Genomic DNA, 15,866 nt, shown 5'->3' with positions numbered 1-15,866 from the left:
AAACAATTGTTCCCTAATGATGTCCAGAAGGTTCTTAATTTTTCTCAACGTTTCATGTCCTTTTCCAAACTTGTTTCACAATTTGTGAATGCTCACTCTTGCAAAGCATTCAAACTTCTCTCTGCACATCACGAATTGCTATGGAAAGCTAAATTACTATAATATTCCCCCTATTACAGCACAAATTTGATAAATATTACAGCAACTCAGTTACAAGTTTCAAATGTGGGATTAAGAAAGTGAAATTGTGTATGACTAGCAATTGTGTCACACATTTGCTCCTTGTACAAGCTTGGGAAGGTGACATAGTTGGAATATTACAGGACTAGTAATCCAGGCTAACATGCTGAACACAGGGGATTGAATCACACTATAGCAGACAGCGAAATTCAATAAAAATCTGGAATAAAAAGCTAGTCTAATGGTAGCCATGTAGCTAGTATTGAATATTGTAAATTCCCATCTGGTTCAAAAATGTCCTTTAGGGGAAGGAAGTCACCCACCTTTACCTGGTCTGACTTACATGCAATTCAGGATCAACCGCAATGCAACTCTTAATAGACTCTTAACTGCCCTCTAGACAATGAGGGTAAGTCAATAGATGATGTTCAGTCAGTAATGCACACATCCATGAATGAGTAAACAAAATAATAAATTCCTTTGTTACCCTTAAAATGTCTGGCAGCTGATCTACTTGTTAATCATTGGGTGGTAACCGTATTCAGTCGGGTCTAATTCAGGACCTACATGTATATGTAAGTATGCATATACTGCAGCAGGCTGAAAGAAGGCTGAACTATTGGGATAGAAGTGCGTGGTGCTGGAAAAGCACAGCAGGTCAGGTAGCATCCAAGGAGCAGGAAAATTGATGTTTTGGGCAAAAGCCCTTCATCAGGAATAAGGCCAGGATGGGGATGGAGAGTTAAATGGGAGGATGTGGGGTTGGGGGAAGTTAGCTGAGAGGTGCAATAGGTGGATGGAGGTGGGGGTAATGGTGAGAGGTCAGAAGGGAGAGTAGAGTGGATAGGTGGGAGGAGTTGGAAGGTTGGAACTGGGATAAGGTGGGGGGAGGGAAAATGAGGAAACTGGGGAAATCCACATTGATGGCATGCAGTTGGAGGGTCCTGAGGCAGAAGATGAGGCATTCTTCCTCCAGGTGTCTGGTGGTTAGGGAGTGGCGGTAGAGGAGCCCCAAGACCTGCATGTCCTTGGCGGAGTGGGAGGGGGAGTTGAAGTGTTCTACCACAGAGCGGTGGGGTTGGTTGGTGTGGGTATCCCAGAGATGTTCTCTGAACTGCTCTGTGAGTAGGCTCAGAACTATTGGAAGTGCCCAATGTGTAATTTGTATCTCTTTAAATAAAATCCAGCAAGCAAAACAAAATTTGAATTCAGTGTTCTATTAAACAGCCTGGCTGTACAGAGTTTTGACAAACTGATAAAGACTAAAATAAAGAAAATAAGAGTCAGCCTCTATCGGCAGATCAGATATTGTCAACATGTGCTTCTCCCTCTTTTGGAACAATGCAATCGACTACACCGCTGTTCTGAGAGCTGAGCTAGTTTTATTTGGCATTGGCAAATCAGCCGATTCTGCCGGGGGGGGGTTTTGGGAAGTGAACTTCATTTGGATTGGATGCTTGACAAGCACTGTTGGAGGTGCCCATGGTATTACTGTGTTGCCATGGAGATAGATAGGGTGAGAATCATCCTCCAATAGGAGAACTACTCTACTTTAAAGCAAAATTCCTGCTCTCAGTGCATCAGAGAAAAAATACCAAAAGATTGTCATCTCCTTAAATCTTTGCAAGGTATACTTCTGCATTAACCAGATCATCTTCCACAATTGCTGCCAGCTACAATATGATCTGACCACAGAATTGAAGCCCTCTTCCCTTACCTCTCTATTTATTGGATGGAATGAGTTGATTTGATTTATTATTGTCACATGTACCAAGGTACAGTGAATAGATTTGTCTTGTGTGCAGTACAGGCAGGTCATATCATACAAAGTGCATTTGGGTAATAGAACAGAGTGAAGAATACAATGTTACGGCTACAGAGAAGGTGCACAGAGAGCGAGATCAACCATTAAATTAAAATTTGAGAGGTCCCTTCAAGTCTAACAATAATGGGTAAGAAGCTCTTCTTCAATCTACTCAAGTGTATATACAAAGTTTTATATTTTCTGCCTGATGGAAGAGGGTGCAAGAGAGTATAACCAGGGTGGGAGGGGTCTTCGATGATGTGGGCTGCTTTTCTGGGGCAGTGGGGAGTACAGATGGAATCAATGGATGGAAGGCTAGTTTGTGAGATGGACTGGACTATGTGCACAACTTTTTGTAGTTTCTTGCAGTCTTGAGAAGAGCAGTTGTCAAACCATGTTGTGATGCATTCAGACAGAATGCTTTGTATGATGCATCTATAAAAATTGGTAAGAGTGCTTGTGGACAAGCCAAATTTCCTTAGCGTCCCGAGGAAGTAGAGACATTGTTGTGCTTTCTTGACCAGTGCATTGGCATGGGTGGACCAGGACAGATTGTTGGTGATCATCATTCCCAGCAGCGTGGCATTTTCAACCATCTCTGGGCTATGGCTAAGCTGTCTAAGCCGCTGGATTCAGGTGATAGTCTCCACACAGGCGTGGGTTCGTCTCCCACCGCTGCCGAATGTGCGTGATTTTTGAGGGCAGCACCATAGCTCAGTGGCTAGCACTGCTGCCTTACAGCACTAGGGACCGGGGTTCATTCCCCGCCTTGGGCAACTGTCTGTGTGAAGTTTGCACATTCTCCCAGTGTCTGTGTGGATTTCCTCTGAGTGCTGTGGTTTCCTCCCACAGTCCAAAGATGTGCAGGTTAGGTGAATTGGCCATGTTAAATTGCCCGTAGAGTTAGGTGCATTAGTCAGAGGTAAAGATAAAATGTAGGGTAGGGGAATGGTCTGGGTGGGTTGCTCTTCGGAGGGTCGGTGTGGACTTGTTGGGCCGAAGGGCCTGTTTCCACACTGTAGGGAATCTAATCTAATCTCCACCTCAGCACCATTGATGCAGACTGGGCTGTGCCCTCCACTCTGCTTCCTGAAGTCAATAACCAGCTCCTTCATTTTGTTGACATTGATGGAGAAATTGTCATCTTTACACCATGCCACTAAGCGCTCCATTTCTTTCCCATATTCTGTCTCATCATTGGTTGAAATCCACCCTACAACAGTGGTGTCGTTGGCAAACTTGTAAATGGAGTTGGAGCAGAATTTGGCCATAGTCATGAGTGTATAAGGAGTATAGTAGGGGGCTGAACGTGCAGCCTTGCAGGGCACCGACGTTGATGATTATGGTGGGGAAAGTGTATTTGCCTATTCTTACTGATAGCGGTCTGTGGATCTGGAAGTTGAGGAACCATTTACGGGGGTCGGAGACCTAGGTCTCTAAGCTTAGAGATGAATTTGTTTGGAGTATCAGGGGTTGACGGCAGAACTTCAATCAATACATAGGAGCCTGACATAGGTATCATTGTTATACAGATGCTCCAGGAATGAGGATAGGGTCAAGGAGATGGCACTTGCTGTTGGCCTGTTGAGCCTGTACAAGAACTGCAAAGGATCAAGGTAATTTGGTAGGCTGAAGCTGGTGTGAGCTATGACAAACCTCTTGAAGCTCTTCGTAGTCTTCCCTCCATGCCTTCTTATTTCACTTCTATACCACCTTTTCAAACAACTGCCTTGTGCTCACAGCTTATGGCGCAAATGCAGAAGATGCAATACATGTTCACTCACTTTCTCTCACACAAACCCTATTTCCTTAACAGAGATGGGTACATTCTTCAAGATAGAACAGTACATGTGTTTGTCATCTTGTAAGTTCTCTATGCTAGGGACACCAAATGCAGGTCAGTTGCCTATTCTGCCAAGTACCTCTGATCTGAGCGCTCTTAGACTTGTCATTTCAATATTCCAGGTGAAAGTGAGGACTGCAGATACTGGAGATCAGAGTCGAGATTAGAGTGGTGCTAGAAAAGCACAGCAGGTTAGGCAGCATCCAAGGAGCAGGAAAAAAAAATGTTTCAGGCAAAAGGCCTTCATCAGGAATGAGGCTGGGAGCCCCGGGGGTGGAGAGATAAATCTATCCACCCCCGAGGCTCCCAGCCTCATTCCTGATGAAGGCCTTTTATTCCTGATGAATAAACTAGAACATCTAGTACATATACAATTTATACTTTAATATCCAGAATTAACAGTAAGCACCCCCACAGAGAACGTTAAATGTAGAAAAGACAAATCAGATTACTCCACAAACATTGCACAATCCCTCCCCAACACTGACACCAAATCTGTACAAATATTGTTAATTTACAAAAGATTGCAATTCTCACTATTGACGATCCAGCTTGAGAAACCACTCACAAGCCATTCCATCAATGGCTACTCATGACCAGGTAGCTTCTCATGAGGCTGTGCTTCTTGGAATTCTAAGGCTGCACCCCAGCACTTACTCAAGCACAATGCCAAAAGCCAAGGAAATCAGCTAGATTTTACTGAACTGACACTTTTTCAAGCTCTCATGTTTCTCAGCTACATGAAGCAAATACTGCTTGTGCACTTCCTTCATTCTCAATCACTGCTGCACTGAACCATCAATGGCTCTCAGACCTTCCTACAAATTGTGACTGCATCAGACAGCTCTCAGGGCTTCTTCTAATCCCTGACTGCAACTTCAGGTTGCACCTAATGACTCCCGGGACTGAGCTCTAACTGCCTGAAGGCTGTTTCAGGAAGACCTTTTCAGTATGGAGTCTCGTATCCTGCTACAGAACACTCCTAATCACATGCAGTCCTGCAAGGATCCTGTGGCTGGAATTTGTTTTCCACTGCCACCATCCGCTGCAACCCTGGGCTGAACATATACAACCTACCCTACTTTGTACAAGTGCCAGAACCTTCTAGGGTATGATATGAGTTGTAGCCTTCAGCATCTGCCTTTAAATTTCAAGTTTCTTAATGCCTTGCGCCTGCATCCCATCCTTCACTCTGCTGTCATGTTTCCAATCTAACATATGCCATGACTGGGAATTTTACCTGCTTCTCCAGTTTTTCCACCATCTAACCCCTCCCTTGTGTCACTTGAATTCATTTTTCCCATGTTTGAGTGTACTGTTAATTTCAGTCTCTGGAGTAGTGGTGCTAGAAGAGCACAGCAGTTCAGGCAGCATCGGAGGAGCAGTAAAATCGATGTTTCGGGCAAAAGCCCTTCATCAGGAATAAAAGCAGAGAGCCTGAAGGGTGGAGAGATAAGCTAGAGGAGGGTGGGGGTGGGGAGAAAGTAGCATAGAGTACAATATGTGAGTGGGGGAGGGGATGAAGGTGATAGGTCAGGGAGGATGGTGGAGTGGATAGGTGGAAAAGAAGATAGGCAGGTTGGACAAGTCATGGGGACAGTGCTGAGCTGGAAGTTTGGAACTAGGGTGAGGTGGGGGAAGGGGAAATGAGGAAACTATTGAAGTCCACATTGATGCCCTGGGGTTGAAGTGTTCCGAGGCGGAAGATGGGGCGTTCTTCCTCCAGGCGTCTGGTGGTGAGGGAGCGGCGGTGAAGGAGGCCCAGGACCTCCATGTCCTCGGCAGAGTGGGAGGGGGAGTTGAAATGTTGGGCTGGGTGTCCCGGAGATGTTCCCTAAAGCGCTCTGCTAGGAGACGTCCAGTCTCCCCAATGTAGAGGAGACTGCATTGGGAGCAACAGATACAATAAATGATATTGGTGGATGTGCAGGTAAAACTTTGATGGATGTGGAAGGCTCCTTTAGGGCCTTGGATGGAGGTGAGGGAGGAGGTGTGGGCGCAGGTTTTGCAATTCCTGCAGTGGCAGGGGAAGGTGCCAGGATGGGAGGGTGGGTTGTAGGGGGGGCGTTGGAGGTGGACGAAGGGTTCTCGGAAGGTGGACGGGAGTCCGGATTGTGAAAGTAAGCTCAGAGGCGGAGGTGGTGGAAGAAGTGTTTGATGTCACGGCGTGTATTAAATTCATTGATGCATCGAAGGAGGGGGATGAAGGCGGGTCCTTTGCTGAGGACTGATCGTTTGTCCTCAGTGAGGGGGATGTCTGGAGGGATGGTGAAAGCTCGGCAGGGCTGGAAGCTGGGATCTAGTGTGGGTGTGGAGCTGGGAGTGGGGGCGGAGCCGGTAACTGAAGTGGGTGTGATGGTGGGGGCTATCTACCTCAACTTCAAGTAGGCTGCAGATCATTGCACCTTCCTCTTCTCTTGTCGGTCTATTGTTCTGATAATGTTAAAATACTTGTGCATCAGTCATCTTAAGTTCTGATCTGTGGCTGAAAGACTCACATAACAGTTCCACCCTTACAAACAAAGAGCAGAAGTTAGGCCACTCCACCCAACTCCACCGTTTATGGCTGATCTGATTGTGATCTCAAATCCACATTGCTAGCCAGCCTGATAACCTTTTAACCCTTTGTTAAAGAAGAACTTCTACTTTAAAAATATTCAAGGACTCGGTTTCCACCATCTTTTCAGAGCGAGTTCCAAAGACTGTCAATCCTCAGAGTGGAAATAAAGAGCCAAATGTCTGTTTAATACAGGTGCCCCCTGACTTTTAATCGTGGCCCCTAGTTTTTATTATTCCATAAGAGAAAATATCCTCCGCACAACTACCAAGACGCCTCAGGATTTTATATATTTCAACCATCACCGTTAAACACCTCGAAACACCAAAAGATTTGAGATTAGCCAGTCCAAATCTCTCTCATAATTTATAGATTGGGTGGGTTGTCTTATGTCTGGTAAACCCGCTTGAAACTCTTTCCAACACCATTACATTCTTCTTTGGATAAGGAACCCATTCTGTACATATTGCTCCCGACATGGTTTCACCTGTGGCCTATATAATTGAAACATAACCTCTCCACCTTTACATTCAATTTCCCCTCATTGTAAATGATAACATTTTATCAGCTTTCCTAATTAATTGCTGTATCTGCTCACTTTTTATAATTAATGCATTAAGATACAAAGATTTGTCTGCAATCAGTGCTCTTCAGTCTCTATTTCAATAGTGTAATTATTTTTTAATTCTTCCTGCCAAAATGGACAATTTCATATTTTTCCTACTACTGAATACTCCATTTGCTAGAACTTTGTTCGCTCACTTAACCTAACTGAATATTTTTGTAGTCTCCCTTAAGAGCTCTTCACAATATACTTTCCTACCTATTCTTTGTGTTGGTAACAAAACTGGCAAGCATACTATCCCTCCCTTCATCAAAGATATTTATAAAAATTGCAAACTATTGAGGTCCCAGAATTCATACCAATGGCATACCACTCATTACATCTTGCCAATCCTTAATGCCTATGCTTTGTTTCCTATTAGCAGCCAAGCATCTATTCATGCCAACATGCCAGCCCTACACCATGATATTTTTTCCTGCATAGATGTTTGCTTAACTGCATAACTCAATCTTCATTTAGTCATACATACATTGAAATTTACACCACAGAAGCAGGATACCATTCCACTGTTAAATGCTGTTTCTTTGAACGAGCAGTTGTAATTAGTTCCGCATTGCAGCATTTTGTTCATAATCCTGTAAGCTTCTCAAATTTGAAGGTTTGTCTAACTTCCTTTTAAAATTATCCAGGAAATCAGCTTCTATCACCTTTTTAAAGTGAGTGCATTCCAGAATCTGACAAGTGTAACTGAATAACATGTTGCCTCATCCAACCTCAATAATTTTCCAACTAATTTTAATCTAAACTCTGGACACATTTTCCTCCATCAAAATCTTTCACCTTGGAAACAATGATTAACTTAACCAATCATCACTTAACCTTCTCATTTGAAGAGATCTCTATTGGATAAAATGCTAGCCATTACTTCCAAGCAATTGGGTGCACAGCTTAACATTACAGAAAGAAAAATAAATGTATAAATCCACATCCATTCCAGAAAGGTCATTTAACTCAACTCAAGCTGCATGACACAAAAAGAAAACTGCAGCTGGCTTTGCAAACTGTGCTGCATTGTCATTTTATTCTTGCTCCTTTCCCAATAATGATGGGAATTCCTTCATAGCTAAAATGATCTTCAGCAAGAACGACAGGTCTCACAGCAGAGGTATGCTGTTGTCATACAACGAGGACAAAAAGCTACACAATGGTTTTAATTTCGAGGCTTCAGAAAATATCTGTACCAAAACGAAGTGCAGTCACCCTGCAATAGGGATTGGACTTGTATACAGCTGAAAAACTCAAACCACAGCCCAGAATACTAGTTTTGTAGAATGATCCACGTAAGGTTCCTTCAACTCCTCTTTCTCACACCCTAATCAGCATATCTTTCTATTGTAGTTCATGAAGCCATCTAGCTTCCCCTTCAATGCATCTATGTCATTCAACTCAAACACACCATGTGATAGCAAGATTCATTCTTTCAAAAATAGTCTCAGTAACTCAAATTAATAATGCTTCCACTCCCAAAGTAAGCTCCTGTCCCTTTCAGTGACAATAACCAGATGGAGCATCTAGATGGGACTATGACGAGCTGGTCCATAAGTAAACAATGTGCCTAGAAGCTATTAAAAACATCAAGTGTCTTCTATAATGTAAATGCCCAAACACGAAGTTTGAGGAACTGGGTTCATTCATCAGAACACGAAGTAGGAGATATTACAGAAGGAATTCAAACCAAGGTCACATAGTCAAAATTAAAGTGATAAAGCAACATATTTTAAGTCTAAGTATATTCCATTTGAGTTCATTGATACATCTTCAATGGAAGTAACTCAGATTGCAATAAAGCATTGTGAATTTAACCTGGGGCAGTGTTTTGTAGAGGAATAAGACAGTATTATTTTCTGGGTCTGTAGATTGTGAAGGAGCAAAAATGGCCTTTAGTAGAGTGATATGTGCTTCTTGTCAGATGTGGGAGTTTAAAGAGAGTTAAAGAGTTACTGAAGATTATATCTGCAATAAATGCTGTTGGTCGCGAATCTTATCAGATCAAATGGATCGATTGGAGAGACAGTTAGAAGCAATGAGGAATTTGCAACAGTATCAGTATGTGATGGATGGCAGTTTATAGGAAGCGGGGGGGGGGGGGGGGGGGGTGGAGTCTCAGATACAGTCACATAGATGGGTTAACTCCAGGAAAGGTAAGAGAGGTGGGCAGCTAGTGCAGGAGCCTCCTGTGGCTATAACCCATTTCAAACAAGTATGCTGTTTTGGAAAATGTAGGGGGTGATGGATTCTCAGGGGAATGTAGCACGAACAGCCAAGTTTCTGGTATTGAGACTGGCTCTAATGCAATGAGGGGTACATTAGGTTCCAAGAAATAAATTGTGTTAGAGGACTCTCTAGTCCGAGGTACAGACAGACGTTTCTGTGGCCAGCAGCGAAAAATCAGAAAAGAAAAATCAGAACAAATAGCTATTACAGATTGAAACCCAATTTCAGATGCTGAGGTGATTCAGAATATGCAAGTTCAAACAAAGACTTTTGTTTCCTATTCTTCATAGGAAGAATTCTTCGTAACTGTGAGAGAGAACATACCAAGAAATATTCCTCAAATAGCGGACCCAAGGAAGCCAAAGTAAACTTAGCTCTTTAGGGAATGAAACTGGTGAAATAATAAAAGGAAGCCAGGGAATGGCAGAGGAGTTGAATACTTTGCATCAGCCTCCACAGTAAAAGACACTACTAACACACCAAAATTACTCAATGATCAAGGGGCAAAAGGAGCAGAGGAAAGAATTACAATGACTACCATTGGAGAAAAAGTGCAAAGGAAGCTAATGGGGCTAAAAACCGATAAGTCCACTCGATAACAAGGGAGGCATCCAAGGATATTTAAGGAAATGGCTTGAGAGATAGTGAATACACTAGTCATAATCTTCCAAAAATTCTTAGCATCTGGAAAATTTAACAGCTATATTTGCAAAGGGAAGGAGACAAAAAAAGTAAGAACAATGGACCAGTTAGCTTAATGTTTGTTATCAGGAAAATATTAAGAGTTTACTATAAAGGATACAACAGCAAAGCATTAGAAATATCATCAAGCATAGTCAGTGACACTTCATGAAGGGGAAATCATGGCCAGACAAATTTTCTGGAATTTTTTTGAGGAGATAACAAGTTGGATAGATAAAGTGGAAGTGGTGGATATAATATATTTAGATTTTTCAGGATGCATTTGATAAGGTACCATATCTTAAGCGATTTAATAAGAAAAAAGAGTCCATGGTATTGGAGGTAGAACATTAGACTGGATAGAAGACAGAGTTGGGCTAGGGAGGGCATTTTCAGGATAGAATCTGTAACTAGTGGAATACCACAGGGATCAGTGATGGGACCACTGTTATTTATTATATATGTTAATAACTTTGATGAGGGAAGTGACTCCAGGTCCCTTATCTAAAGGGAGGCAAATTGGCATTGGCAGTGGTTGAGAGAATGTTCACTAGGTTGACACGCGGTATGAAGAGAGGTTGAATAGATTGGGCCTGTACTCGTTAGAGTTTAGAAGAAAGAGTGGCGAAACCTTATTAAAACATATTAGATTATCTTGGGGACTTGACAAGGTACATGTGGAAAAGTTATTTCCCCTCTTTGGAGAGTGGAGAATCAGAGGGCATGATTTCAGAATAAGGGCTCGCCCATTTTAGATACAGATGAAGAGGAATTTCTTCTTTCATAGGGTATTGAATCTGTGGAACCCTTTACCGCAGATGGATGTTGAGGTTAATCATTAAATATGTTCAAAACAGAGACAGATTTTTTGACCAGTAAAGAAATCAGGGGTTTTAGGGAAAAGGTAGAAACGTGGGATTGTGGATGATTGCATCAGCCAGGATACTACTGGATGGCACAGCAGACTTGCCAGTCTGAACGATCCATGTTGCACCTATTTCTTATGGTCTTAATAAATGTCTTCTAGTCTAAAGGGACTCACTCTCTTTGGAACAGAATCAAGGCTAAATGTCTTGAACCCAGAGTTGACAAATCTAACAAGGCTGTTGAGAATGTATGTGGCAAGAATAGTGAAACCTCCAGACCACCTGAATTTGTGAAATCAGAGACATTTGGGAAGATGTGACAATGGGAAGTGTAATTATATACCCAAATATATATATATATGGATAATGAGGGAAACAATTTTGGGAGGAGATGTTGTATAAAGGTGTAAGGGTCTGAAGGAGCTAATACTAAGGAGTTCCTTAAGCATTACCCCTTATAGTAATGTTACATGGAACTGGTAGGAGAACAGCTAGGATATTGAAGGAGTAAGATGAGTAATAGTTTTCCTCAGCCTCTAAAACGTAACTTGTACTTTGTTGCTCAGATGAAAACATACATGTTCAAAAGACTCTTCTTGTTAGACAATGAAGTGGGCTCCCTCTTCCACAATAGACCAAGTGAGCCTGATAAACCCCTACCCTTCAAGTTGACTTTAGTAGCAAATCTACCGTGTTGATCAATAATGCAGAATGCTTCATACAACACAGTGGTCTGTAGTGATCATACATCAAAGATATGCTAGACCTCCATAAGCAAAAAAAAACTTCAGCAAAACAAATAAACCCCACCCCAAATGTAAACTTAAAGCAAAATATTCACAAGTGAGACTCGCTTATCCTCAATAATAAGAGCACCATACACAGCAATGCTTTCTCTGGAGGCTGCCTCCACCTGATTCTCAAAAAACATTACCGATCCTAACTGCCTGCTTGATAAAGCAGCTTTTCCTCACATCACCAAAGGCCTTAACTTAGTGATCTTTGATTGTTGATCCTTCCACTTATGGGAACAGTTTCATCCATATATTCTGACTGGATTCTTCATGGTTTTGAACACCCCTACCAAATCTCCTCTAAACTATTTCTTCATAGCCCCTGTTTCTCCAATTTGTCCACATTCCAGCAGCTATTCTATTGGATCTTTTTTGAACTGATATCATTGAATGATGGAATAGGTTCCAGGGACTGAATAGTCCTCCTCCTTTTCCTATGATCTGTTTTAATGCTTTCTCATCCTTCCCATTATATGTAGTGCCCAATGCTGCAGTCTGTGTTGGATTATCATAACTTCCTTCCTTTTGTACCCTCCACACATTAAAGACAGCAATGGCCAAACCTGACAATCAAGTTATATTAAAAGAAAATCAGTTCTAAACTATGAAAAGAGAATATGTTTCAAGTCAAAAATCAGAAGTTCCTTGTATTTGTTGCACAAGCTTAAAAAAAACAGAAGAGTCTAAATTGTGAAGTGTAGAAATAAGTTTGAAGCAAAATAGTGGCATTTAAGAAAAGATGACAATCATTCTAAAAGCAGTGATAATTATCATCTGCCAAAATTCAGTTTTTTTAAAATATAAATACTTTCTCCTTTTCATTTTTCTCTATGACTTCAAACTTACCAGATGTAATCAGATGTAATGGTGTTACAGTTGAATAAAGGTAATTATGAGGGCATGAGAGAGGAACTGACTAAAATAGACTGGAAGCAGAGGCTAACCGGGAAGACAGTAGAGCAAAAATGGCAGGAGTTTGTAGGTATAATTGAGGACACTGTACAGAGGTTCATTCCCAAGAAAAGAAAGATTAACCGGGGAGGGATTAGACAACCTTGGCTGACAAAGGAAGTCAGGAAATGTATTAAAGAAAAAGAGAGATCCTATAAAGTGGCTAAGAACAGTGGGAAATCAGAAGATTGGGAAGGATACAAAAGCAAACAGAGGATAACAAAGAGTGTAATAAGAAATGAGAGGATCAAATATGAAGGTAGGCTAGCCAGTAATATTAGAAATAATAGTAAAAGTTTCTTTCAGTACATAAGAAAGAAACGACAGGCAAAAGTAGACATTGGGCCACTTCAAACTGATGCAGGAAGCCTAGTGATGGGAGATAAGGAAATAGCAGGAGAACTTAACAAGTACTTTGCGTCAGTTATCACAGTGGAAGACATGAGTAATATCCCAAAAATTAAAGGGTGTCACGGGGCTGAGTTAAGTATGGTTGCCATTACGAAAGAGATAGTGCTAGAAAAGTTAAAAAGTCTTAAAATTGATAAATCTCCTGGCCCAGATGGGATACACCCTAGAGTTCTGAGAGAGGTGGCTGAGGAAATAGCAGAGGCATTGGTTGAGATCTTTCAAGAGTCACTGGAATCAGGAAAGGTCCCGGATGATTGGAAGATGGCTGTTGTAACCCCCTTGTTCAAGAAAGGATCAAGGCAAAAGATGGAAAATTATAGGCCAATCAGCTTAACCTCGGTTGTTGGTAAAATTCTAGAATCCATCATTAAGGATGAGGTTTCTAAATTCTTGGAAGAGCAGAGTCTGATTAGAACAAGTCAACATGGATTTAGTAAAGGGAGGTCATGCCTGACAAATCTGTTGGAATTTTTTGAAGAGGTAACAAGTAGGTTAGACCAAGGAAACCCAGTGGATGTGGTCTATCTAGACTTCCAAAAGGCCTTTGATTAGGTGCCTCACGGGAGGCTGCTGAGCAAGGTGAGGGCCCATGGTGTTCGAGGTGAGCTGCTGGGATGGATTGAGGATTGGCTGTCTAACAGAAGGCAGAGAGTTGGGATAAAAGGTTCTTTTTCAGAATGGCAGCCAGTGACGAGCGGTGTCCCGCAGGGTTCGGTGCTGGGGCCACAGCTGTTCGCATTATATATTAATGATTTGGATGAGGGTACCGGGGGCATTCTAGCGAAGTTTGCCAATGATACGAAGTTAGGTGGACAGGTAGGTAGTACTGAGGAAGTGGGGAGGCTACAGAAGGATCTAGACAGGTTGGGAGAGTGGTCCAGGAAATGGCTGATGGAATTTAACGTGAGCAAGTGCGAGGTCTTGCACTTTGGCAAAAAGAATAAAAGCATAGACTACTTTCTAAATGGTGAGAAAATTAATAAAGCCAAAGCACAAAGGGATCTGGGAGTGCTAGTCGAGGATTCTCTAAAGGTAAACATGCAGGTTGAGTCCGTGATTAAGAAAGCGAATGCAATGTTGTCTCTTATCTCAAGAGGGTTGGAATATAATAGCAGAGATGTACTACTAAGACTTTATAAAGCTCTGGTTAGGCCCCATTTGGAGTACTGTGTCCAGTTTTGGTCCCCACACCTCAGGAAGGACATACTGGCACTGGAACGTGTCCAGCGGAGATTCACACGGATGATCCCTGGAATGACAGGTCTAACATATGAGGGACGGCTGAGAATACTGGGATTGTATTCGTTGGAGTTTAGAAGATTAAGGGGAGACTTAATAGAGACGTACAAAATAATACATGGCTTGGAAAAGGTGGATGCTAGGAAATTGTTTCCGTTAGACGAGGAGACTAGGACCCGTGGACACAGCCTTAGAATTAGAGGGGGTCATTTCAGAACAGAAATGCGGAGACATTTCTTCAGCCAGAGAGTGGTGGGCCTGTGGAATTCATTGCCACGGAGTGCAGTGGAAGCCGGGACGCTAAATGTCTTCAAGGCCGAGATTGATGGATTCTTGTTGTCTAGAGGAATTAAGGGCTACGGGGAGAACGCTAGTAAGTGGAGCTGAAATGCGCATCAGCCATGATTGAATGGCGGAGTGGACTTGATGGGCCGAATGGCCTTACTTCCAATCCTATGTCTTATGGTCTTATGTTTTTATTCAGATTTCATATGCTCTTTTAAATTTCAGAGAAAAATTTGCAAATGTGATATTTGCAAGATCAGGTCACAATTCACACAATTTCTCCATTTAATGAGGAAATTATAATGCCAGCTAAGGTAATAAAGGCAAAGTTCTCCTTATTTAATACATTACTAAATTTGGCTCAGGTTTAAAGGAGAGATTAGGATTGCCTTAAAAAATTCCAAAATTCACATAAACAAGCTATGCAGATTATAAGGGGAGTGGAAATTTAAAAGTTTCACACCACAATTCATTCTATGAGCTTTTTCGTAAATAACAGAAACCTCCTCTCCAAATCTCATTTGTCCTGAGTGCTCCCAAGAAACTATTAGTGAGCAGCATCTGATAGAAGCCAGACAATAGCTCATTTACTCATCCTTTTCATCCAAGAATGACACACAGCTAAAAAAGATGAATATTTTAAAAACTGGAATTATAAAACAATTCAACATAAAGGGGAGTTTGATTCGTTCAGATCATTTGGAACAGCATTAGTACATCACGCAATGGAATGACCAACGTAATCTGTTGAAAGCTAAACTAACCTCACGTGATAAAGTTTTGTCATGTGCACAGCTTATACTCACATGCCGGTGACTGGAGTCGTGAAATTCCATTCTGTAGGTTTGAATCAAAACTTCTGCTATTCTTAAAAGAGTCTGGTGAACTGGTAGCACTGAATGAACGAGCCAGGTTTGGCATACTGCGTCTGAGTTTTTCTGCAACAGAAAAAGTCATTTCAAATTCAACCACATATTTTTGCAACAAAGGGAAATGCATTCAGAGTTAAAATAAGGATTAATGCTACTTATATTTTAAACATTTACATGAACAAAGTGCAAATATTGGAAATCTAACCTATTTCAAAAAGGCTTCAAAGAGCACAGCAAGCCAGTAGCTAATCAATCGACCAGCATTTAAAGTGCTGACCTTTAGTCAGAACAGTTCTTGTAAAGCCCATGTTTTCTTTCAACTAATGTTGTAGGAACTGTTGTTTGTTTTTGTTATAATCGGTTTTAGTTGTAGCAGAAAAAAACACAATTGTTTTAAGCGCTTTTTGAAGTTCCATCAATAACTGTAAGAAAGAAGCAAGTTTCCCCTACAGGAGCGTTCGACAAGGTTTCCCATGGGAGACTGGTTAGCAAGGTTAGATCTCATGGAATACAGGGAAAACTCACCATTTGGATACAGAACTGG

General features: G+C 41.8%; 1 protein-coding gene across 2 annotated transcripts in view; it reads right to left on the bottom strand.

Moving 5' to 3' along the window:
- slain1a (SLAIN family member 1a) overlaps window positions 1-15,866 on the bottom strand; it is a 123,199-nt gene that overhangs the window by 8,225 nt on the left and 99,108 nt on the right. For both annotated transcript variants that reach the window (XM_043692680.2, XM_087987972.1), the window contains one exon: window positions 15,257-15,388. In XM_043692680.2, coding sequence (XP_043548615.2) covers window positions 15,257-15,388 — 132 coding nt within the window. The remainder of the gene's footprint in view (window positions 1-15,256; window positions 15,389-15,866) is intronic.

This window comes from Chiloscyllium plagiosum, unplaced genomic scaffold (genome assembly GCF_037043375.1).
Source record: "Chiloscyllium plagiosum isolate Xiang-an unplaced genomic scaffold, Cpla_swu_hap1 HiC_scaffold_6, whole genome shotgun sequence".
NCBI lineage: Eukaryota > Metazoa > Chordata > Chondrichthyes > Orectolobiformes > Hemiscylliidae > Chiloscyllium > Chiloscyllium plagiosum.
Note: the sequence above shows the minus strand (reverse complement) of the source record. Positions and strands in the feature narration are given on the sequence as shown.